The sequence below is a fragment of the Gadus macrocephalus genome, chromosome 10 (assembly GCF_031168955.1).
Source record: "Gadus macrocephalus chromosome 10, ASM3116895v1".
Taxonomy (NCBI): domain Eukaryota; kingdom Metazoa; phylum Chordata; class Actinopteri; order Gadiformes; family Gadidae; genus Gadus; species Gadus macrocephalus.
The window spans coordinates 17,102,540-17,128,501 of NC_082391.1; the positions used below are offsets into that span (position 1 = coordinate 17,102,540).

The window sequence follows — 25,962 nt, forward strand, 5'->3', positions numbered from 1 at the left end:
GTCACTTTATTTGTTTCCAACCATTTACTTTTTCTTAAATGGTGTGGATGTTTACATTGTTTACCCCATTTAGACTTTTGAACTTTTGTTCAAATCCCTTCACTTGATTTAAGCCATTAAATGTTTCTTTATGTCTTAATCTATGTGGCTTTATTAAAAAATATTTTCAACCTAATTTTGCACTACAGCACTCACCGCATTTTCTGCAGGAAATGCATTTTCTAGTTATTATTCTAGTCAATGTACAGACTGGTTGGGGCTTTATGGCTAAGGGGAGGGGAGTTTCTACATCAACAACAATAGCATCTTTGACTGGCGAATAGCATCCAGTCAGCCATTATCAAAACCGTGTCTATAATTAAATCCAATGCAGCCTGTTAGGCAGGCTATGCACGACAATGATGGTATCGTGGAGTTTATACAAGTTTGGCTGTATTTTGGGTCTCTTTGTGGCTCTTAATAATCACATGACAGAGTCTGCTCCAGACTTCTCCAGTAAGTATGTTTGTTTTTACATCCAAATATCTTCAGAACATCTTGAGTAACCGGATTAGGGCAGAAAGTGTGATGGCACTTCAAGCAGCAAAAATATAAACTTAACTACAGTGTATAATTATAAAATGTGTCTCTGTTATTATTAAATTATTATTAAATATTAAAATTATATAAATTATCATTGCTATTATTTATATTTTTATTTCATTGTGTTCTGTTCTGTCAATCCTTATTCCAAGCATCTTTGAAAGCTCGAGCAATGAGGCATAGTTATCAGAGAGGGAAGGTTTGCCTGATAAGATCCTCCATCATATGAACTATTTCAACACTGGGAACACTCTTCATACTTTCAAAGCAATTCATCAAATGCATGTTGAGTTATGTTAGAAATGTTTATGTTTGTAAGCGTTTTGTAGGCTCATACACATTATTGGCCATCCTTATATTGATGTGTCATCTTTTTGCCAGGGTTGGTAGTCACGCTGCGTAATTAGTCTATGTAAAATAAACGTCCTTTGTGAGAGTCTTGGCATCTCTCAATGAGTGGCCCTAATAACAGCGCTTTGTGAGTCAGTGCCTGTTACTGCCTTTGGCTCTCCCTTGTGTACCCAAGCACACGCACACGTACACACATGCACACATTACACACGCACACACACATTCACATTAACACACACGCACACACACACACACACACACACACACACACACACACACACACACACACACACACACACACACACACACATACGCTTACAGGCGCGTTTCTTTGTGAGCCAGTGCCTGTTACTGCCTTTTGCTCTCCCATATGTATACATATACACACTCACACATACACTCAGACACACACACAAACACACACACACACACACACACACACACACACACACACACACACACACACACTCACACACACACACACACACACACACACACACACACACACACACACACACACACACACACACACACTCGTGCACAAACACACAACCACAGGAAGCCACATGAGAGGGGTGGGGAGCCTTGACTCACTCGCTATACCTTGTGTGTGTGTTTGCATGGCCTGTATGTGTGTGTGTGGGGGGGATTCTGTGTGTGACGTCTGTGTCTTTTTAAGTGTGTTTGTATGGTAATTCAAGACCAAATATTGCCACAGAGAGCTGCACCCAGGGATTGGGGCTCCACCCACTTGTCAACCAAAGTCGGTTGCAAGAAGTTCATTTAGAAAATAAAGCTATTGAAGACAATAAATGAAAATTATGATGAAGATCAGTTTTTGGTGAACCTTCGATATCATACCTGTTTGCAACCAAAGATTCATTAAAAACAGGAATGAAGAAATCTCTTTCCATATCCGGCTTCACCTGGATAGCACTATGACATTCTGGACAGATTAAACCACTCCTGTTGGTATTAGATTACAGCCCTTGGTTTGATTGGTACTACATTGTTCTGTTTTCAATGGTCTTATGTACCTACTGTGTTGACATCAGCCAGGTCTATTGTGCTGGCCTGGCACAATGCACAATTAAACTAGATCTGTTCCAGTCGTTGATTTTTATTTCAAAGCTTTATTTGGAATGAGAGGAACTTCCTCTCTCAAAGTCATTCTTCGATGTACATGTACAAATAAAAACAATATTAATGGTCCAGAAATATAGGCCTACTTATAGTTGTGTAAAATGTGCCCTGATTTGTTTTCTTTGTCAGTATACCTCCATACCGTTCTGAAGAACCACACTGGACATGCCTGTGAAGGGGAAATCCTGACCATCAAATGTCCCTCCCGAACCTCCATCGCTGTTCTGTCGGCCTTCTATGGACGCCATGTACCGAGTCAGCATTTTTGTCCCCCCCCAACAAGCATAAACACAACCTCGGAGGAGGAAGAAGAGGCCGCATGTACGTCCTCTGTGGCAATGGAGGTAGGCCTAGGATAACATTGGGCTGTTTCAAAACTTGTAGCAGTTTCCTTTTTTAAGAAAGAATGAAACAGCCATCAAAGCAGGTTGGGTGGTGCTGACTCGATACATTTGATGTTGTTGATGAAAACATAATGGGATTTGTTTGCTTGTTTTATCCCATCAGAAAGTGTTCTCAGAATGTCAGGATCAGCCCTTATGCCACATCCCGGTAATTAGCCCGGTGTTTGGACAGGACCCCTGCCCATCCACCAGCAAGTACCTTCTGGTGTCCTACAAGTGCCGACCAGGTCTGGCCTACTTCTACATCAATCTTCATGTGAATATTGTAATTGTAATATAAAAATGTATATATATACATACACACACACACACGTGTATATATGAGAGTCATATATATATGTCTCCCGTGCAAATATGTGTCATTTAATAACTAAGCCAGGCTGATAAATGTTAAATTATTGATTTCTAAATTTGTCGTTGTTTTTTTAAATGGCCTTCATTGTTTTCATTATTGCAGGACATTACATAAGCGATGAAATAGATTACAATTTACTTTGACAAAATTAGTGAGTTTCCTTGCAATCCTTTCCAGTGCACCACCGAACACGGCTTGTGTGTGAAAATGAACGCATGAGGATAATGTGTAAGAACGACACCGTCATCGCCATCTACTCAGCCTCTTTCGGACACCTGGTCGACGCGAGCCCAAACTGTCCTCAGGAATCCACTGCACTCACAGAGCTGGGTGTGTGAGAACATTGTGTCATAGCGACCTCTTGTGGTTGAATACATAATCATTGAACAGGCCTATTTGTTCCAAGTTCCAAAAGACAACTACTATTGTATTTGACCTCTTTTAATTCAAGCCAATTGTTTCTCAGAGTGTTCGTCTCCTTCAGCTCTGAGGAAGGTGTCACGCAGGTGCTACGGAAAGGCCAACTGCTCGTTAATAGCTGACACACATACATTTGGTGACCCTTGTTTCCCAGGCATCAGGAAGCACCTGCGAGTGTCCTTCACGTGTGGTAAGTGATCATCTTACACTAGAAATGTAGACATTCAAGAAAGGTGAATTGTCTTCTCAAATCCATATATTGCTCCTCAGTGCCTCGATTCCTCCTTGAAGAGACGGGTCGAGGGACATCAGATCCCTTTGACATAATTGACTACACACACGGTAAGAACAAGAGAATATATTTTAGGATTCATAGCCTCTATACTTGCAATGGCTGCACAGGGTGAGCCGGGCATGGTAAACTGGGCCAATCCCAGGCCCCAAATGGTGCTCCTAACCAGCTCTTTGGAGATACAGTATATGAAACAAATTTGTGGTGCACATTAAAGCAAGGCGGGAAGCAAATGGAGACAACAGTCATATTAGATTTTTCTCGAACTCTTCCTTATTTTATGCAAAGCATCATCAATTCTCTGGTGGGAATCAAACCTCAACCTGGCAGTGCCATTCCTACCAGTTAAGATCAGATATCACTTTAATGCCCAATATGTTCACAGACACCTGTCCTGCGTCCCTGCATCTCAGGACCACATTTGCCTACTGGTACAGCGGGGCTAGGGGAATTCCAGGATAGGATAGTCTTCCTGGATTGGAGAGTTTCTGCTATGTCATCATCTCATGGATCCAGTTTGACACAGTATCACCATCCAACCCTACAGGTTTCCCAGAAAAGGTGGCGTTCTTCTTTGTCTCTGGAATCTGCGCAGGTCTGTTACTGCTGCTCTGTCTGTTCGGTGTGCGCTCCACACTGATCAAGGACGTCAAGGAGCTGGTGACCGAGCTGAACGAGGAGTACATGGCGGCTAGTAGACGCCGTCGGGGATTCATAGAGGACCTCTACGATGATGACGTGTCGGACACGTCTTCCTTCTGCCGCCTCACCCGGTCCTACCGTGCGGCGGACCTGCTGAGCACGCCCACCATCTCCACCACGGTGGAGATGGTGGAGCGAGAGACGAAGGAGCTGCCCAATGGAGACATGTGGCCGCATCGAGACGTGGTTCCTCATGCCATTCATAAGATTAAAACTTACAATTGCTGAGCCGTTGGTTTAAAGCTTTGGTGGCTTAAAAAAACACTGGTTGGTCCCAAAAGTAACGGCTTCACATTTGACTCATTTAAACTCTTGCACATGTTAACACTTTATTTGTATATTTACATTCATGTTTGACTACACTATACTTATTTGTTTACTGATAGCACTTTCCAAAAATAGCACAATACTTAACCATGAATGAACATTACTTAATGCAGTAATAAACAGCAAAATAAAACAGTTAATTAACAGTTGTCAAATGGTCAAGTAATAATTGAATCACTAACGGTGTTGGGTGGGGTTAACCCAAATCCTTACCAATGCATTAATTGTACCTTAATAAACATGAACACCATTAGTGATTGATTACTAGACCATTAGTGAAATGTTAATAGCATGTTAGTTACTTACTTGTTATTCAATGCTTATTACTGCATCAACTAATGTTAATTAATGGTTAATAGTTTTACGATCACTTAAATTATGTAATCTTGGTTTAACATTATTTTATTTTAATTTTGTTCACATTTTGTTAGATTCTGAGGTACATGTTTTTTTGTTTATTGAACCAATATTTCATCAAGTAAAATTTCACTTTGAATAAATAAATAAAATTGAAAAAGATTTGGCGTGTGAATTAAATCCGGTATAGGCCTACAAACTCTTTTTGACTAAATTGAATTGGGTTTTCAATTGTTTTCTTTGCCATCACATAAACATTCCTGGTAAATGTTTTCTACAAATCCACTTACCGCACTTCATCCAGCTACAAAAATACCTGCGCACAAATCATGCTACAAATGCAATGTGACCGTATACAAAATGTTCAATCCGGACGGCTCGTAATCTGAACGCATAAAAAATAACACCCCACACGAAGTGGACATACTGTCAAACTACAGCTGCAATAATTTCGAAATCGTAAACCTATGCAAGTGAGCGGAGCATTCCACGCATTGAAAAGACCTGTGTAATAATTTTGTTTAATGTATTCGAGCCCAGTCAACCGCAGCCTCTGGCTAAGTTTAGACAGAGGGGACGTCTCGTTCCCAGGCGTCCTCGTACCACGAAGGCGAGAGAGGGGGCGGGACTTTCAATTGTGTTTAGCGGCGAGAAGCGAGGGAGAGGGCGTTAGTCTTATCCTTGTCGTTTTTATTCTTGCCATGTTCTTATTCTTCTCGCTCCTTGGAAAGTTGCTGATAACTGGCGTACACCGCTCATAGGAAGACTGGAAGACCGGAAATTGCTCTGCGGTAGACCGGGATAACGTTTGAACTCAGGATCATCCTCTCAGTCAAGTTAATCATCAGCAAGCATACCGAAGACAACTGTCACCCCCGGAAGGCCGCCTGGCAGAGGGGTGGGGATTTAACTTTCTAACGTCAGTATCAAACATCAGCAGCATCGCTAATGGTTACCTACAATTAAGCTCAAATCGGTAAGAATGGATTCGTCGTCAACATTTGGATTGTCCGACGAGACATGCTTGGCAATATCCTTTTCTGGTTTGACTCGCGTGAGCCCTCGGACTGTGTGTTTCTGCTTTAGCTTGATGGCTAACGTTAGCTCTTAGCTTGACCGAAACATTGCTTCCAAACCAATCAGTGTTGTATGCAGTGAATCCATATATGATGTGTGATCGATTACCATTGTTTGAATAACAATTTCCCAATGAATAGGGTACGAATTGCTACGTTGATTTAGTGTAACTTGTAAGGGGAAATGCGATGTTTTTGCATGCAGAAGTTCCTCCTTTAGCTTGCACGTTATTATGGTGGTCAGATATTATTTAATAAGTGATTTAGTAATGCTGGAAGCCTGCTTGAATTCGAGGAATAGCAAGGTTCTCTCCATGGCGATGCATGTGCTATTAACCTCTTACTTTTCATTGTGCTAACGATTTCATTTGATTGATATAGGTACCATTTGAATGCCTTTGTATACTTAACATCATCGTCTGTTTCATTCACCGACATAGCCACCAACTTTAAACTTACGTGTAAGGCCAATTATGTGTTCAGGGATGGTGACAGACAGTATCTGGTCAGTCACTTTAAAGAGTAATCTACTCGTAAAGCTGTACAAACATCGGTCTCCTATCTGTGATGATGGTTCCTTGATGGAGATGCTCACACCGTAAGAGGTCAGGAGCTGAGGTCTGGCCTGAAGGAGCCTAGGCTACTGTCGCTGATTGAGCGCTCTGGAGACTTTATGTAAGTATCAGTTGCAGCAGTGACTCTTCAGAGTAGATCTATAAAATAGTCCAAGCTTCAGAGTTGACAACTGTTTAGCCAGATTCTCTTCGGCATCATGACACAATTTTGGTTTGGATATACCGTGAACTACCTGTTGTGATGTTAAATATATCCTTGTACATTGTATAGGGTTCTCCTTTTAGTATTTGTGTCTGACCAGAATGATCTCGGGTGCTTATAACAAAGGCCCTACACAATGACAGAAATAATTTCTAGTTTATCGAAAGGCATTTATGTGAATACTGACGTGGTCATCCTGTATCAAAGGGTATCCTGTCAGCCCGATATTCAAACAATATGATTGCATAACTTAAGACTGACGGGCACTTTCTAATCTAGCTGAGTTTTTGATGCACACTTGTGGCAGAGTTTCCTGGTCAGAGTGTTTCGCTCATGTGACAATGCAGTGTCTTAAGCAGGACTTCTGGGTTAAACACACAGTGCAACACAATGCATGTTTTGTTTTAACTATGTTGCACACTGTGGCCTGTGCTACTAAGAAGCCTTAGTGCAATAAAGCACTCCAGTGAGGCTATCCCAAACTCCACTACATGTTCTGATAGTGTAATAAGACTCATGTGAGCATACAGGCTTTGTGCTTGGCTTATTGTGTTAAATCCAAGCATTTTAATCTACTCCCCTGTCACAGTAAAATAACAGCGGAAGCATGGGCAACATAGAAGATGTTTCATTTCACATTTAGATTATGGATATATATGTTACTTTAGTCTCTTCTTGTTCAGTGTCCCCCACATGCACCCAAAGTGTCGTGTGTGTGTGTCCTGATGAGAATGCTATATCAATAAAACAATTATTACTTATTATTATTTTCAAAATATATTATAAACAACCGTAGTTTTCAGTAATGTGCACCATCAGCAAACACAATTGTTGCTACCAGTTCTGTGGAAGTCTGTCTGTGTTAATTTGGTCAAGCAAGGTTGAGTCATATTTCCGACACTCAACAGAGCTCATGCTGACTGAAGTAGAACAGAAGGAGCTGTGGTCCGGTTGGGCTACATAATTTGCGGCTGGCCAGCAACAAAGCCATTGTTAGATCTTGTTAATGATGATCCGGCCCCTCCATTAACCAACATTAATTTTAGGTTTAAAGTGGCTCATTGTTAGGTTCCCTTAATATCCCCACATGTACGTTTCTCTATTACTAATTAACAGAACATGATTTTATATACATGTTTTTGCCCCATTTCTTTTAGTTTTTCTTTTCACACATCATTATTTCGAGGTGGCATCAAACATCAGCATGTGCTTCTAATATAATTGCATGCTGTAACTGCTCTCTTATCTTTGTGTTCATGAATGGAAAATTATGGAACCATTAACTTGAATAACACTGAGGCTGATATTTAATCGAATGTAGTTAACATTTACAGTATGAGATGCATGGATAGTTGGGTAACAATCTGTTCTCATGTAGACTGGGTGTTTTGGCCTGCCCTGACGCGGTCGTGTCGTGTCCTGTTCCTCAGTTATCTATACCCATCAATGCTAACTTCCAAATAGTTCAGGGTAAGTAGGCACATTTCCTCTCGTAATCATTTTAAATGTGTAATAAGTTGACATGTTCGCTGATTCTAAATCTTTCTTATTACGGAATGCATTTTATTTGCAAGATGTTTTGTTATGTTCATGCATGCCTCACTGTGAGACTATTGGTTGTGGGGCTAGTGCTGTAGTAAGCAAAGGGAAGATGTTGCCTTCAGGCAACATTCAAGCGTCAACATTAAACGTCTGGAGCCTATTGGATTGAGTTCTAGCCCTAGTGCACTCCCACCACAGACCTTTGCACTGCCTACCTCGCTTTCATCTTATTTCTCTCTCCCTCTCTCTCCCTCTCTCTCCCCCTGTGTAATTCCAGAGGCTGAAGAGGCTCTTCTCATTGACTTTCCCGGAGATAGTAAGTTCTTCATTGATATCTGTTTTAAAATGGAGACCTGGGGTAGTTCAAACTGAATGTAATGTATGCTACCTTAATGAGTAGTAAAGTAATAGGGCAATGGGGAAGCATGCTGAACATGTCTTCCTTTAAATCACGTTGCGGGGGAGGGACATGTGCAATGTACTTGCTCAGTCTTCAGCTGACAACCACCGGAACTGTGTGTGTGTGTGTGTGTGTGTGTGTGTGTGTGTGTGTGTGTGTGTGTGTGTGTGTGTGTGTGTGTGTGTGTGTGTGTGTGTGTGTGTGTGTGTGTGTGTGTGTGTGTGTGTGTGTGTGTGTGTTTCCGCCTGTCGCTCACCAAGGCTACCGTAGGTTACGTGTGCGAGGGGACAGGGCCCCAGAGCTGCTGCTGGAGCTCCAGAACGATGAGCGCACTCGCACGTTCTTTACCCAGGTGAAGAGCGCAAAGGAACACGGTAAGGCCCGCTGCCACCAGCGCCAAGCTCCGTCGCACCGCTGGCATTTATTATTCAGCCGGTTCATCTAATATTCATCCGCAGGGAAAGGGTGGATTACACCGGCCCACTGATTTCCTATACGTCCTTGTCGCTCACCCACGCTGCCGAGACAGATTTTGTCCGGCCGTCTCCGCGGAGAAAGCGGGCTGTAACGGAGACGGCCACGCCAATGCTCGTCATTAAGGAAATATCTTATCTCACCCGCGTCGAGAAGCACCTTGGTGGTACTGCACTGAATTTATTTATTAGATCGTATTTCCTTATTGAGAGCCATGATTCAAAAGTGCAACTGCAGTGGAAAGGAGGTAGTTAGATCAGCAAGATAACCATCAGACAACGAAACCACGACCCAGAGCTGTAACCAGAGATTGACCCTGGGGCTGCATGGTGCAGCTTATAGCCTTTCTTGGAGATATTCCTGTGACCAACTATAAAACTACCCTTCGGACATAATTGAAACCTGTTTGCCTGGCTGCAACGCAAGTGCTGCCATACGCTTTGGCTCGCTGGTTAATGATTTAAAGACGCATTGTACTGAGTAAACCATGTGTTTTGAGGCACAGCTGTGTTGGGCTTCTGTTTGTACTAAGCTTAAAGCAGGGATCTACTTTTTGGCTATCCCTTGGGGCGGGTGTTCCTGCTGCAAAAACATTGTTATTCTAGCCCAGCCGTTATCTATCTCTGCGTGGGCATTAAGAAGACGTGTTACAGTAGCGTTGGAAAGTGTTACAGTAGCGTTAATACACACACACACACACACACACACACACACACACACACACACACACACACACACACACACACACACACACACACACACACACACACACACACACACACACACACACACACACACACACACACACACACACACACACACACCCTATTGTCATCATTGTACTAATGTCCTGTTTTGCATTCATTTATTTTTCCTTCTACAACATTCCTCTTAGTTGACTCCAAAGCCTCAAGGACATCCACAGCAATGGAGCCCCACACTCCTCCACCCAGCAAGGGTCCCGCTCCCATCCCACCGCAGAGAGCCAACAGACCCGCTACCTCAACTCTTCCTGGGGTAAACCCTCCCACGATACCCACCGGTGCTCCCAGTGCCCCCGCGCCCAGCATCATCAACCACAGCACTTTAGCCAACCCGGCTGGACATGGTATAACGTGCATTGATTAAGATTGAAATTGCATTTTGTGGAATCACAGAACAGGTTATACTCTGGTTGCGGAAAATAATTATTGTCATTCAGAAACTCACAAAGGTGGGCTCAAACTTTTATCTTGCAGTTACCTTTTTTTTTATATTTGGTTTCGCCCACATTTGTTTCTGCACTAGTATTCTACTTCCCTCCTTTTTAAAATTCACTTCAAATTCTTATCTCTTTACTCTTTTTAAATGGGATTTCTTGTGTTGTAAAACACTGACTGGCCTTGTGTCTGAACGGTGCTGTAGTAATATACTTGCCCTGTGAAAGAAATACAATCAGTAATTATTAACCTGCGTGTGACCGATCCCTCCCTTAGGCGGCGGAGGGAACGTCGCTCAGTCCCTGGTGTCGGACTTTGGCTTTGAGGACACCTTCAACCGCGCCCTCAAGGTGGAGCAGAGCCACAACCACTCGCTCAAGGTGGAGGACAAGAAGAACCAACAGAACCGCCTGGTCGCCTCCCGAGAGCCTCCCCCCGTTCCCCCGCTCCCGCCCAGGAAGGCCTCCGTGGCCCCCTCCACCCCTCTGCCACCCCCGCCACCGGCTCCGCTGCCCAAGGACAGAGCGTCCTCCGGGCAGGGCAACAGCAACACCTTCATCACGCCCGCCAAGCCAGAGTGAGTGTGGACCCGGGCGGTGTCGAGACAAACGGAGGGTTCTGTTCACCACTACCACCAACGTCGTTTTGATTTGCTAGCGTTTTATTAACATGGAATAGAAAGGCCTTTTCCCTCGCTGACCTTTGTCGACTCGTAGGCCCAATCCCATTTCTACCCCTTACCCCTCCCCCTTGTTTTGAAGGGGGAAGGGTAAGGGGTAGAAATGGCCCAATCCCATTTCTACCCCTTACCCCTTACCCTTACCCCTTACCCTTACCCCTTACCCTTACCCCTTCCCCTTACCCCTACCCCTTACCCTTACCCCTTCAAAACAAGGGGGAGGGGTATGGGGTAGAAATGGGATTGGGCCTTAGGTGGTGATGGAGGAGGGGGAGACGACGGTATTAGTGAAGGGCGCTTACAAATGGTAGTGGCAGTTTGTCGTCCTTAAATGTCACCACACAAGTTTTTACAAACGCCAGTTCTTTGATCAATGTGTTTATTTCTATCTCCCTTTTTGAATTGGTTTGTAATATTATTTTTTTGGTATATTTTTTTGGTAAAGAAGAGAGACAGCAGTGATGCATTTCTTTATTCATAATCTGGGCTTTTTGGGGTTTGAGGTTTAGCTTTGTAGGGATGCGGAAAATGCATTGTGGCTTTCTCCTATTCCTACAGATTTGAGCGTCTGGAAAGGTCCCCGTCGTGGAACAACAGCCCCACCAGCAACAACACCATGCGGCAGGCCATGATCTCCAGCCAGGCGGGCCAGAGAGAGTACCTCATCAAACACTGCCTGAGCAAGAAGGAGAAGGAGTACGTGGACATCAAGAACTACAAGTGAGGAAAAACGAGAGGGACAATGTGTTGGTCTATGCCCTTCTGCAATCACGAAAAAATGAATTGCACTAGCTTAATTAAAGTAGTTAGATTTATTAAAGGATAGCGTAGTAATTATGTTGTTTGACCGGGAAGGTTCTGGGTTCGAACCCTGATGGCTGCAGTCTACCTGTAGTCATCCCTGAGCGAGATGCCCTGGCCCCTACCTGCTTTGGTAGGGGCAGCATTCGTCCAATGTGTACATTGAAAAGGGTCCTGATTCACACTGAGTGTTTTCCTTCATGACCGCGTTCCTCCTGGATCCTAACTGGTGGGCCTTTCTCCCCCCCCCCCAAGGTTCTTCACCGGTACGTGGAATGTGAACGGCCAGTCCCCGGACAGCAGCCTAGAGAGCTGGCTCTGTTGCGATACAGAACCCCCAGACGTCTACGCCCTCGGGTCAGTCACATGGCTTCAGCTAAGAACCAGCACCTTGAACAATATTATTTTATTGCTGTTTTTTTTTATTTAAATTAAAAGTTAACTTTGCATGCTTAAAAACATAGACGTTGTCCCAACTTGTCAGTCATAGTTTTCAGTTGGCTGCTCTTTGTGTGCTTTAGTTTCCAGGAGCTTGATCTGAGCACTGAGGCTTTCTTCTACTTGGACTCGTCCAAGGAGCACCTGTGGGCAGACGCTGTGGAGAGGAACCTTCATCCCGACGCCAAGTATGAAAGGGTGAGTCGGGAGCCAGAGTTGACCACCGGAGAGGCGTGGAAGCACTGTTCAACAATAGTCTGGCTTTTGTTTAAACATGTGATCAGTTGATGAATCCACTTGATTTTTGTTGATTTTCTCTCACTAAGTGGAGAATATTAAAAATTTTGTTTATTAAAATAAAGTCGATCAGAGTCTTTAATGTGTATAGCTGAATAGAAAATATGTAAATAAAAAAATAGTTCCAAATGACTACAGAACTTTGGTTGCTCAGGGTTCTGGTAGATTGGCTGGATGATGTTTTCTCCTATTTAGCATGAGGTTCCATGGCCAGAAATACAGAACTTATCCTTGTTTCTGTGTGCATTCAGGTCCGGATCGTGCGCCTCGTGGGGATGATGCTGGTAGTCTTCGTCAACAAGAAGCACAAGAATCAAATTAAGGAAGTAGCGGCCGAGCATGTCGGGACAGGCATCATGGGCAAAATGGTAGAGTCCTCTTGCACCCCATCGAGACTATGTCGCATTACTGGAATGAAGATGTCGTCAAATGTAGAAGGGCTCTCCGCAATGCTGCTTTGTTGCCAATGTAACCGCAGGGGATGGCAAGCCACCAACTGAGTCTCTCTCTCTCTCTCTCTCGCTCTCGCTCTCGCTCTCGCTCTCTCTCTCAGGGGAACAAAGGAGGTGTAGCGGTGAGGTTTGTGTTCCACAACACCAGCTTCTGCTTCGTCAACTCCCACCTCGCCGCGCACGTGGAGGACATTGAGCGCCGCAACCAGGACTACAAGGACATCTGTGCCCGCATGACCTTTCACCTGCTGGATTACCCGCCGCTCAGCATCGTCAAGCATGAGTGAGTCCGGACCCTGAACCTGGGCTCATTTTGATGAATGAAAACGTTTTTGGGCTTTCCGTTTTATCGCTTGTTTTATGTACTTATGCAAATTATGCTTGTTATTAACCAAACCAAGGCGGGAAAGCAGGAGAATTCTAAATCAAGACAAAGCTCAGAAAGGCCTTTTTACTTGCCTTCAAATGTGTAGTTTTATACTTTTTGTGCACACAAACAATAAAGAAATCGGTATAAAATGATTACATTTATTTTCTTATGCTGATATACGACAGTCATTTTTATTATTGTCCGTCCAATTGTGGGGATATTACAGGGAGAGACAGCCCTGAAAGAGCGTTGTAAGAAAGGCTGTGTGTGTCTCTTTCGCAGTGTGGTCATCTGGCTCGGGGACTTGAACTACCGGCTTACTCTGAACGACGCCGCCGAAGTCAAACAGCTCATCATTCGCAACGAGCTGAAGAAGCTCCAGAAACATGATCAGGTGACCCTTGACCCCTGAGTCTCTCAATGCTTGTTTCCGGGGAGGGTGGTCACTAAAAGACACGCATGCTCACACAATGTGACGGCAATACTACTTATTGGGTAAACATGAAAAACAAAGCAGAAGTGGTCCAGGGTTCCTCAGGTTCCTTCTCTTTTCTCGTAATATTTTATTTCGATTGTTTTGACTAATATGAAGAAGTTTCCCTCTCTGCTGTTGAACTCACTTGACCCCCTGTTGAAACGCTGTCCCGGTACAGCTCAACTTCCAGAGGCAGAACAACCATGCCTTCACCGATTTCATGGAGGGAGAGATTAACTTCATCCCCACCTACAAGTATGATGCCAAAACGGATCAATGGGACTCCAGGTAAGAAGATCACATACTGTAGGTCCTCTCGGTTAAGAGATGCTTGTATCCACACCGTTATTTGTCTCGTTCCATGAAAGAGCAAAGCACTTTCAAAGTGTGGCCGGGGGCGTTGATGAAGAACGTTGAGTATCAAGCAGCATTGAGTGTTTTATGAAATCTTGGCCTGGGGTAGACGAAAAGCCACCAACAGACACACAGGATATCCTAGCCGCTTAGCCCCAATAATGCATAGAACAGAGACAGAAAAACACGAACAATGATCAGAAGAATAACGATCCACCAGGGTGAGGCTGCGTGTGGTAAACTGCAGCGGATGACCCTGTCTCAGCGGGTGCATGTGTAGAAGGGTCCTGAGCGGGCCGCCTTGCTGTGTCCCTGCAGTGGGAAGTGCCGGGTGCCTGCCTGGTGTGACCGCATCCTATGGAGGGGGAAGGGAGTCGAGCAGCTCCAATACCGCAGCCACATGAAGCTGAAGACCAGCGACCACAAGCCCGTCAGCGCGCTCTTCAGCATAGGGGTAAGGCAGCGTCGGCAAACCGACTCATCCTCTCCGGCCGTCTCTGGTTTCGCCCCGCTCTCTGCCACAGCTCTGTCTCTGACCACCACTATTAGCTTATCATAAGGTTAATAGGATGACACCTTTGCCCCCTGCCCTCACTCCCCTCCCTGCCAGACCCCTTGTCTCTGACCCCCAGTGTTATTTGATCAAACTGTAAATATGTTTTGTCTTCATCCCGTTCTCATCCTCCTCCCTGCCGGACCTGTCTCTAACCCCCTATTGTTATTAAGGGTATTGATCCATAGAGCTACTGGGATTAACATAGAATAGATGCAAATCTTACCCAGGTATCACAACCCGCCAGTTGTTAAACCAAGAAAGGGTGTCGGCTGTTTGTGATTGGCCTGTTTTGTATAGCGGTAGCCCAATCAGGAACAGGGTTAGAACCTTTTGTTTGAATGACTGAGAAAACGACTAATGATTGGAAGGTATCCGATAGCCCTGCCCTTGTCGTGGTGTTTGGATGACCTGTTGTGTAGGTGGCCCGCAAGTGTTGGGTTGAACATTGCGTCTTGGCTCTATGGTCTATTTGGGAAAAAGGACTTGCACCCGGATTTGAATAATCCAACTACTTCCTTTGGTGAGCCAGCCAGGAGCAAAGAAGAGGACTACATCAAGATCTAACTTCTTCATTTGGCGTGGCAGCCAGTAGTTAACTTTAAATACCACCTTAAATGCCTTTACATTTGGATTGATATTGTATAGGTTGGTAAATAAGAAGCCTGTGTCACACTGGCTCTAACCATCAACAACATGTCTCCGTCTGACCTGTGTGTGACTTGTGTCCAAAAGGTGAAAGTGGTGAATGCGCCGCGTCACAAGAAAGTCTTTGAGGAGATCGTTCGCAAGATGGACAGAATGGAGAACGACTTCCTCCCATCGCTGTCTCTCTCCATGACCGACGTAAGGAGAACACAGAACACGTATCTCATATCCTCAACAGATATGTACCTCATGTCCTCCAGAGATATTTAACATCCGTTTTACCAACAGTGTTAACGATGACATGAGTCACTCTTCAGTTATTATTATTATAATTATATGATAACTTATCACTGTGAACCGCTGTCTGTGTTTAATCCCTCTCAGGGAATGAGTTACACATGGTTGGTCTCTCACAAGGTCTCTCTCTCTTCCCCATCCTCCTGTTTCCTCTCTTCCTCTTGTTTCCTTTCTTCCTCGTCCTCTTGTCTCCTCTCCTCCTCATCTTCCTCTTTCCTCTCTTCCTCATCCTCTTGTTTCCTCTCTTCCTCACCCTTCTGTTTCCTCTCTTCCTCATCCTCTTGTTTCCTCTCTTCCTCACCCTTCTCTTTCCTCTCTTCCTCATCCTCTTGTTTCCTCTCTTCCTCACCCTTCTGTTTCCTCTCTTCCTCATCCTCCTGTTTCCTCTCTTCCCCATCCTCCTGTTTCCTCTCTTCCTCTTGTTTCCTTTCTTCCTCGTCCTCTTGTCTCCTCTCCTCCTCATCTTCCTCTTTCCTCTCTTCCTCATCCTCTTGTTTCCTCTCTTCCTCACCCTTCTGTTTCCTCTCTTCCTCATCCTCCTGTTTCCTCTCTTCCTCATCCTCCTGGTTCCTCTCTTCCTCTTCCTCCTGGTTCCTCTCTTCCTCTTCCTCCTGGTTCCTCTCTTCCCCATCCCCTATCTCTCCTCTCGATAGTTTAAGTTTGAGAACGTGAAGTTCCGTCGGCTCCAGAGGGAGCGCTTCGTGATCACCAACGACGGCCAGGTCCCCTGTCACTTCGCCTTCATCCCCAAACTCAACGACACGCAATACTGCAAGAACTGGCTGCGGGCCGAGCCCAGCGACGGCTTCCTGGAGCCCAGTGAGTCTGCTTGGCGGGTCAACTTATCCCCCCCCCCCCCCCCCCCCCCCCCCCGGCAGATCCCGTCAAGCCTTCGCTTTGTCCTCCTCTTGCTCGCATGCTCTGCTGCGTTTCGTAGGCGTCTGTGAGGTATAAAAGTGTAAATAACAGGTTAACATTCACATCTGTCAATCTTATTGCTTGAGTATTCTAGATTTTATCTTCAGCCTCTTGTCTTACCCACTGATTTTAAATCCTAATCTTCTACACACAGTAAGACCTCAATTCAGAAACGAGGCCAATCCCGAGCGGCTGTTCCCCCGGCGCTTTGCGTTATCGTCACCACATTCCCTCTTCAAAGCGCACCATCCCACAATGCCCCCCCTACGCTCCCCAGGTGAGAACCTGGAGATCTACCTGGAGGTGTACGTCAGCAAGGACTCGGTCACGCTGCTCAACTCTGGCGGGGACTCCGTCGACGACATCCTGGTGCTCCACCTGGACCGCGGCAAGGACTTCTTCATCACCATCTCGGGGAACTACCTGCCCAGCTGCTTCGGCACCTCGCTGGACTCCCTCTGCCGCATGAAGAAGCCCATCCGGGAGATCCCCGTCAGCCAGCTCATCGACCTGGTGAGGGCGCCGGCGACCGAGGGAGAGGGGCTGGCGTCTCGGCGTTATGACGTCCGTGTGACCTTAAGCGGTTTTTGACAAAATGCTCCCGACCACATAAAAGCACTGTCGCTTCTACAGTGAATGAAGCGGGATGGGGGGGGGGGGGGGGGGGGGGGGGGGGGGTTCGGATGTCTAAATAGCGGGTGTGATGGCGAGCTCTGGTTGCTTCCCGTGCGATCGGATGGCTCCTCTTGGTGAGCCTGTACCCGGGTTCCTAGCTGATACTCGAGCAGCGGCGCCTTCCCTCTCCTGGGTGGCGACCTCGCTCACACACTGGGTCTATATTTAGAAAGCGTGAGTGGAAATAAACATGGAAGCTGCATTCTTTAACATACTGAGAATGGCAAGAGGAATGAGGGAGTAGTAGCACATGTGTGTGTATATAGGAACATTTAGCAGCAGGGAGAAGTCTCACAAGCTAGTTTCCTGTGTGAACGAACAGATCCAGTCTCTACCGTTTCTGTTGTCTGTTCTGTTTTACTTGTTTGGTTTTCTATGACTTTGCTTGGGGCTGTACTTCCGTGGGCCGACCATTTCCATCGATCGTTCATCCGGCTGGATGGGTGTATTTGCGGACATGATTTATATTCCAATTTGCATGCTGCTCTCCTTGAATATCGATTACTTTCTGATTTTCTATAGTTTTTTTTTTTGTTCTATCTTACCTCTGGTGCTTTTGTTTCTCTATCCTCTTCATTCCGTTTTCCGTCGCCTCCGCCCTTCTTTCCCACCTCTTCCCTGACGGTCTGCGGGGTCAGGGAGAAGACACCTTCACTGAGAAGGTAACCTAACGCTGGGCAGCAGGACCGAGACAGCCGTCCCCTGATAGACTCATGGATTTCCTTCAGATGGGCCACTGATTCTGAACTTTTTGGGCTTATTTCAAATTTGAATGTAGAATTTTTCGATTCTTTTAAAGGATATATTAGTATTTGGATTTTTTTACAGTTGCAGTTTCAAAACTGCTTTCAACGTCAATTCGAAATGTTGCTCGTTTAGCTTGTGTGAATGAGTGCATATCTATTGCATCCACCTCGTTAAAATTGGTGTTAGTCCTATGCATACACCACCATATCAAATGTGTGCATGTGTGGTGTACAAAAGAAAGCTAGAGCAAAAGCACCACAGCGAACTAAGTACGAATCAGTGTCCCATCCAATCAAATCTGGTCCTTTTACCACATTGTACAACCTGTCCACTTAAAATTAAAAATCCACACACACATGCAGCAACTTTCATTTCACAGCAGGCTTCTCTCTGAATAGCCCTCCTTACACGCATGATAAAGGCTCATTATCCCTAGACCAGGTTCAGCGAAGCTTGAACGTTCATCATGAATCCACTGCTAATCTTGCTTGTCTTTTGTCAGACATGCACATTTAGTCATTTCCCAACGTGTATGCCATCTCGAGCAGAACAGCACTTTCTTTTTTTATTCAAGCTTATATTTTATCTACTGTTTGTGCAGGATGCCACTGTCCAATCCAGTTTCCTCCAGCTTCCTCTGTGGAAAACTGCGGCCCTACTGCCATTCATTCTCTCTTTAGTTCCCAAGTAGCTCTCAAGTGTTCTAGGCTTTTTTTAGGAGCATTTAAGCATTTCAGAAACTCATTCTCATGGATCAAATTTTCCCCAGGAAGTTACCGTTTCATAGAATGATCCGTACTATTTATTCAACTATAACTTCAGTTTGAATCTATATTTATATTTTTATAATTTATTTAGTCAGTCAGCCTTATTGTCAATTCCAAAATATATGAAAGAAAAATAGAGAAATCGAAGTTGCCTTAGTCTCTGACCCACGTTGCATAAGTTGCAAATCAGATGGATACAATTTAATAAAATAAGTAGTTATTTACAGTCAATTATAAATAGTGCGGAATAATTCTGAATGGTGCAAAGGTAGGCAAAACGGTAAAACAAAAACGTTTATGTACCATAAAGAAAAAATAACTAATATAGGATCCGTTTCGTACTCCCCCTAACTTGAGGCAAATGTATGCTGTTTCCAATGTGGTTGTGGTCACTGCCTCTGCCTCCCCATGAGTGTCCTATCTAAGGCTTGCTGTGTCGTGTCCCAGCAGGAGCAGACCAAGGTGAACTTCCTGCTGGTGGAGGGAGCCGGCAACGAGGACAAGCCTCTGAAGATCCCCAAGGAGGTGTGGATCCTGGTCAACCGCCTCTTCACCCAGTCCTGTCAACAGGTAACACTATGGACCAGACCATACGCTCTTATGCAAAGGAAGGGGGTACTGGATGCTACATGGCTGGACACTGAACACTTGACGCATTTACTCATTACATTACATTACTTTTGCTCCGTCTTCAGGTTATGAACGGCTCGGCTTATACCAAACATGTCCTCCGAGACCCCTTTTCGCAGAGCCGTCAAAGTAGACTTATCACAACTGGCGCTCGTAAGGCTAATTCTGGGTCTGATACTTGTGTGTCGCAGAGCACAGGTACTACACAACTAGTGAAGACAAGTCTACTTACCGGGCTCTGCATGGAGCAGTCCCACAGTTAAAGCTGTGAGTGACACCTGTGTTTGTCCTAAGATGACGCCTCTGTGGAACTATTTCCTAGATAAGAAAAGAGGATGGTTTGAATGGGGCCTGTGTCAGCACGGAGAAGAACCTTTCAGAGGGATAGTCATGGTCTGAATTTTGAAAATGCGCGTTGTTGCTCGGGTATGTTGTTTTGTTTGCTGTGTCGCATCTGGTGTTCCCTGTTGTTGCAAGGAAACAACAGATTCTTGGGCCACCAAAAGGTCTCCATGGCACCGCAGACAAAAGGGTGTACAGGGTACAGATCCTATAGCCACTACCCCAGCCACTACCCTATGTCCCAATCCAAGGTTCCCGTCCTACAGGCCTCTGCCACCTAGTGGTCGACCAGGATACTTCAGGGGGACCACCAGATTTGGCTTATTTTGATAATTGGCTTTTGATTTGCTTCAGTAATACTGTACTTCAGGTCGGCTGGTGACGCCAACACTTTTGAGACGTTAAAAAGTACCCAAACCTTCCTCATCTACTCTGACTCACTCTCCTTCTCTGTGCTTTGTTCAGGAGGACCTCTTTCAGACCCCCGGTCTACAGGAAGAGCTGCAGAACATCATCGACTGTCTGGACACCAGCATCCCCGACGCCATTCGTATCCTTGCCGAACTCTACAGGATGCATGGCCTTGAAACGCTCCACCTATACAGATGTGCCAATGTGCCGTCTGGCTTGTTCTGCATTATTTCTATGCAACTGCATACCGTCGACTCTATTATCAATAATGCTTACTGGTGTTACTGCAACGTGTGGAATTATGTTTAATGCTCAGTACATGCGCGGCTAATTGCTATACTTTCTTGATGAGCACGCGCGCGCGCGCGCGCACGCACACTCGTGTGTTGTCCTTGACTGCGCGTGCAGCCGGCTGTAACCACTCGGTGGCGGAGGCGCTGCTGATCTTCCTGGAGGCCCTGCCGGAGCCCGTGGTGTGTTACGAGCTGTACCAGCGCTGCCTGGAGGGCTCCCATGACAGCCGCCTCTGCAAACAGGTACCCAGCCTCTCTCCCTTCCTCCCTCCCTCCCTCCCTCCCCTCTGCAAACATGTACCCGGTCTCCCTCCCTCCCTCCCTCCCTCCCTCCCTCCCTCCCCTCTGCAAACAGGTACCCGGTCTCCCTCCCTCCCTCCCTCCCTTCCCTCTGCAAACAGGTACCCGGTCTCCCTCCCTCCCTCCCTCCCTCCCTCCCTCCCTTCCCTCTGCAAACAGGTACCTGGCCTGCCTCCCTGCCTCCCTCCCTGCCTCAATCCCCCCCTCACTTCCTCACTCCCTCCCTCATCACTTAACGCCTACTTGTCTACTGCTGCTTATGTTATGCATTGGGTCATATTCCTATTATAATTCAAGCCTCATGCCTTCCTCCAAAGTGTTACAGTGTTAGAATTGGCCTTATCCGACAGAGGATTATGTAATGCAAGGGGAGGATTGTCTCATGAAAGCATTGGATGTTGTTTTGTTTTTTTATACTTTGTCACTCGGTTTTCCACACTTGAATCAAAAATAAAGTAGGATGACTGGTTATTGACAAAGCGTCATGTTGAACTAAATAAAGAATAGTAATATACAGTCCTTTATAAAAAAAAAAAGCTAGCAATAGGCCACCCACTACATATTAAAACTGAAAAACAAATCAAAATACATTAATGCTTGTATCTCCTTCCTCTTTGATTGGCAGCTCGTGTCCCAGCTGCCCCGCGCTCACCGCAATGTGTTCCGCTACCTGATGGCGTTCCTCAGGGAGCTGCTGAAGCATTCCCACTCCAACAACCTGACGGCCAGCCTTATAGGTACGTCTCAGTCGTCAAGAGGTGTGGTTTAACCGTCCTGTCTAACAGGATGTTTGGAGAACAGGACCTTTAACTGGGCCTCTCTGGAAATGCATACCCCTTGTTTTGTTTTTTTGCATGCATACACAATGTGAACTAGTGACGTGCGTCATTGCATGTGCATATTTACACACGTCCGCGTGTTTCTTGTTTTATGACTCGTAGGATGTCAAACAGGTCACTTGTGTAATCGCTTCCTGCCTAATACTCAAGCTACGGTAGGCAATTTGTTAATAAGTGCACAATAGAGTGCACTCATAAAGCTAGACAGACAGACAGACAGGTAGGCCAATCAATCATTTAATATGGGCCGAGTTAAAGGATTGGAAAGGTTTATTACTAGGGATGTGACGGTAAACCCCGATAAAAATGTTGTCAATAACAATTACCAGTTTATCTCGGTGGATAACCTCGCCCGCAGTGTGGAAACCGTGTGCTTAAATCCTTCCCAGCGCTTCATCCGAATCTCCTGAAGTTGCCGCGCAGGCGCACTGTGTACCCTACAACATAATGTTTTTAAGTTTCTTGAAGTTGGAATCCTGGCGGAAGGAGGAGACGACAGCGCTCAAGACATCCATCGGCTTCCTAATAGGATGTGCATTTCTGGCAAAAATGCTATTCATTATTCGCTGAGAAGTATACGAATAATATTAGAAAATCGGTCAACCAAGAACCCCCCAACGCACGCACACACGCACCTCGGATACACGCACACACAATGACACAGGGAGAGGCTTTTATGATTTGTATGAAATCAATCTGTTTATTTCTCCTACTGCGCCATCAGCATTCAACATCAAAAATATTTCAACGTGGGCTTAGGCAGATAGGCCTACGTGCGCTGAAAATAGATCGCTATTTATTAATTTATTTTACTGAACACAGCCTGCATGAAGGTGAACTAGACACGTCAAAAAAATAACTTCAAACGGCGTGTCTTTTTACAATTTATTTGTTACCAGCATTCGTAGTGTTGATCAGCAGAGAAATAGTCCGCCAAAGATGTTGACGTCGCTTAGCATCCGAGGAAGCTGGGGTTGATAAGTTACCGGACTACTTGCGGAGGGATATGATATAAAACATTAAAAATCAACTTTCCTTGACAGCGGTCATTATATGCTTAGCAACAGTTAATTATCAAAAAATTATTCACCACCGGAAGTTGTGAAGGCCCATGCAAGTGAACGGAGCGTTCAACAGCATTGAGAAGAGCCGTGTAATAAATAACAATAGTCGCAATCATTATTCGATATTCTACGTGACTCTGACTATTCGTCGACTAAGTCTGAAGTATGGGCATGTTTTGCCGCGATAATAACGAAAACCGAGATAATTTTGGTCACAATGACCGTGAGGTTAAATTTTCATACCGTTCCATCCCTACTTATTACAGGCCGGTGACAGCCACACATCAGATTTGATTTTAATTTTTTTATTTCTTCAGAGCACTTGATTGAATGATTGCTGTCAGGATTAAGGAGAATTTCCATAAATGAAAAGGAAAAAAAAACAAATTTGAAACATTCCCTCTATCCCTCTGTTTCCTGTTACTTCATCCTCAGCTAACCTCTTCGCCAGCCTTCTCATACGACCCCCGCCCAACATGGTGGGACGGCAGACCCCCCAGGAGCGGCAGAGAGGCATCGACTTCATCCTGGGCTTCCTCATGGGTGGGGACGAGGAGTAGCCTCACCTCTCAGGAGTCAAGAGTGGGACGGGAGTCCACAGTACACAGCATAAGCAACACCACCGCGATCCATGATGTGTTTGGTCCCGCACCTCATTGTGCTCGAATCCCGGTCCCCGACATCCTTTCTTTCTGCCTCGTATTCATCTCGGAGTTTGGCAGCGGTGTTCGGCAGAAGAAGGTTTGGAAAGGTCGGGACCGATAACTAATGCCCTTTTCGCTGACCTAAAGGACTCCTGCCTAGAGGAGTCTGGGATAATGTTTCTTCTTCTTCTTCTTCTTCTTCTACACTTGCATTGTTTATTGTAGGTGCTCATGCCAAACCCTGCCCCCCCCCTACCACCCTCCCCCATCTCTGTTGGACGAACTTTATGAATGTAAGGAGGGATGTCTACTGCGTGATGCTTTGCGGATGCGGGCTCCATTACACTAAGAACACAAACAGAAAACAAAACTTGTCGATGTTTGGAAAATGGCCATCTAGGATCTCCGGCACCCTCTTCTTTATTTCTCTGGACGTTGTCGTTCCGGTTTTGGGAAGTCCCGCCTGGAGTTGAGCCGTGTCTTGTGAATATGGTAAAATTGATGAACTTGAGATGACAAAGCTCTTACCAGGCATCATGGTCAAATGGGATAATGGAGCGCATCAAGTGAGTCATAGGTTTGTGGCGTTATACAGACCCGTGTTCGAATCCCAACTGTGCATATCCACTGTATAACTGTTATTTATTTTTTTTGCATTATCAAACCTCATTCATTCTTTCATAACCTAAATCAAGAATTCCGCTCACTAATTTCGACAGAATTTGGACGTCATCAGATGGATGTGTGCATTTTTATATCCAAGTTTTATTTTTTATCTTCTGGTTTATATCTTGTCTATAAGTTGTGAATGTTTTATATTATTCTATGTCCATTTCAAGTGTCAGCCTTATAATTAATATCGCAAGTTGCTTGCAAGTCAAGCCAGTACAGTACACTAACAATATGGAGTTATGGCTCACCGCTTTGTTCCTCTATGTAACTGTTGTGTGTGTGTTTGTATAGTCGTGATCCTGTCCCTGGCTGTGACTCCTGGGAAGTGGAATCATCTGCTGTTTGCGCTCGCGCTAGTGGAGTTTAATGTCATATGGTATGTGTGGTACTTGGGTGTTGTCTTTGTGTCTCAGTTTACCGTATTTCTTTTTAGTTTTTGTCTGACCTACAAATGTTGATGAGATCTCTTGCGGTACCAAAGCTTTTCCACTCGTGTGTCAACGTCAGGTGCAATTCTGGATGTTTAACAGCCATTTGTCCTTTTTAAGTGGCTCTCTATTTTATGAGTGCAAGTACAAACAAAACGATACATACATGTATAATATAGCACATATGCAGTCCATTATGACTGTTGCTACCCCTAAACTATTCTCTTTAAAATGTCAACATTTTGGTCAAATTGGCCTACACTAATTGCACCTTCCAATGTTTGGTTTTGAAAGAGGTGTTTCTGTCACACACTACATGAGCAGAATATTTGATGTGTTCAAAACAATGTGAAAACCTTTCCATATCTCACTCTGCAGACAATCACGGTAACTAAGGAAGCACGTTTTAAGCCTGTTTTACCAGATGTGTATTAACGTTCTTAAGCCTCCATTTCTTCAACATCTCTGTGTTTGGTTCCTCTGTTGCACTGAATCCAGTAAAAAATATTACGTTTAACCCATCATTTTAGGCTAGGTTTTGCCAAATGGAGACTGGGAGTCTAATGATTTTATTGATGATTAACTAAATTGCATATATTTAAATATAAATGACATTGGATTATTTCAGATATCTAGCCTTGCTTCCTCAGTCGTTGCTGGTAAGATTCACTCTAGGTAAGACAGCCGTTCTATGTGGTGTCCTCTACTCTTCATGGGTTTTGTCAATGAGCTGTAAGGTTACAATGCAAATGCTACTTAATCTTGCACACCTTTTCAACTTGTTTTCAGATGTTTTTTGGTACTTCTAATTTATTTAACAGAAATAAAACAATGGATAAATTACTTTTTGTGTGCGTAATGTATTTTGTTTTTCAACACATCCTGTCAAATCTGTCATATCCTTTAGCCTGGTGTCTTGGTTTAGTAACCTATCCCTAAAAAATAAGAATTCCCTGAACCAAATCGTGAGGTGGGCTAGTAGGCTGATTGGAGAGCCACAGCTGAACCCAGAAGCCCTGCATACAAGGCAGCTACAGAGACTAACTGGGTCTATCTTAGAAGATGGATCCCACCCACTATATGGTGAATTTCAACCTCTCCCATCAGGCCGTAGGGACAAAATGCCTGCCTGCAAAACAAAGAGATACAGAGGCAGTTTTGTTCCCTCAGCTGTCAAAACGTTAAATTGTAAGTAAGTAATTAAGCTACACACTAACTTATTAATATGGATTGTATGGCCTTCATCTTTTTATTTATTTATTCTGACCTTGTTTTCTGTAGGCCTATCTGCCATGATGGCTTGCATTTAGTATTTATCTTTTGATAGTACGGTAATAACCTTTTGTATGCTTTTTATCCATGTTCCTATGTCTGGAGCACTGTTGTCACTTTTATGTCTCTGTCTGTCGATGATGTTAATGTTGTCTGCGTGTGTGTGTGTATGCAGCCAATTCTTTCTTTCTACCT

General features: G+C 44.8%; 2 protein-coding genes across 6 annotated transcripts; both read left to right on the top strand.

Moving 5' to 3' along the window:
* The first annotated feature begins 294 nt into the window (after positions 1-294).
* Positions 295-4,931, top strand: si:ch73-335m24.2 (protein eva-1 homolog C). Its single transcript, XM_060062924.1, has 7 exons — positions 295-495; positions 2,206-2,420; positions 2,584-2,707; positions 3,013-3,165; positions 3,302-3,445; positions 3,526-3,597; positions 4,095-4,931. Exons 1-7 carry the CDS (start codon positions 399-401, stop codon positions 4,475-4,477), a joined length of 1,188 nt encoding a protein of 395 aa, XP_059918907.1. The 5' UTR covers positions 295-398; the 3' UTR covers positions 4,478-4,931.
* Positions 4,932-5,573: 642 nt separating this feature from the next.
* Positions 5,574-25,338, top strand: ocrl (OCRL inositol polyphosphate-5-phosphatase). Of its 5 annotated transcripts, none has more exons than XM_060062925.1 (24): positions 5,574-5,963; positions 6,605-6,684; positions 8,165-8,256; positions 8,606-8,644; positions 8,989-9,102; positions 10,098-10,310; positions 10,678-10,978; positions 11,639-11,800; positions 12,137-12,238; positions 12,403-12,517; positions 12,868-12,984; positions 13,170-13,351; positions 13,721-13,832; positions 14,092-14,201; positions 14,586-14,721; positions 15,556-15,666; positions 16,419-16,584; positions 16,961-17,196; positions 17,997-18,020; positions 19,320-19,442; positions 20,310-20,394; positions 20,664-20,791; positions 21,474-21,585; positions 23,187-25,338. In XM_060062925.1, the coding sequence occupies exons 1-24, from the start codon at positions 5,916-5,918 to the stop codon at positions 23,309-23,311; spliced, it is 3,033 nt and encodes a 1,010-aa protein (XP_059918908.1). In that variant the 5' UTR covers positions 5,574-5,915; the 3' UTR covers positions 23,312-25,338. The 5 variants fall into 5 exon arrangements, with proteins under 5 accessions (XP_059918908.1, XP_059918909.1, XP_059918910.1 ...); XM_060062926.1 differs by having other exon boundaries at positions 19,323-19,442; XM_060062927.1 differs by lacking the exon at positions 17,997-18,020.
* Positions 25,339-25,962: the final 624 nt, after the last annotated feature.

Bases quoted from the DNA above. Each gene is read 5' to 3' on its own strand.
- si:ch73-335m24.2 (XM_060062924.1), top strand. From the start codon at position 399: ATGATGGTATCGTGGAGTTTATACAAGTTTGGCTGTATTTTGGGTCTC. The intron at 2,708-3,012 runs GTCTGGCCTACT...AATCCTTTCCAG, and splicing joins GTCCTACAAGTGCCGACCAG to TGCACCACCGAACACGGCTT. The intron at 3,166-3,301 runs GTGTGTGAGAAC...ATTGTTTCTCAG, and splicing joins CACTGCACTCACAGAGCTGG to AGTGTTCGTCTCCTTCAGCT.
- ocrl (XM_060062925.1), top strand. From the start codon at position 5,916: ATGGATTCGTCGTCAACATTTGGATTGTCCGACGAGACATGCTTGGCA. The intron at 12,985-13,169 runs GTAGAGTCCTCT...TCTCTCTCTCAG, and splicing joins CAGGCATCATGGGCAAAATG to GGGAACAAAGGAGGTGTAGC. The intron at 13,833-14,091 runs GTGACCCTTGAC...GTCCCGGTACAG, and splicing joins AGCTCCAGAAACATGATCAG to CTCAACTTCCAGAGGCAGAA.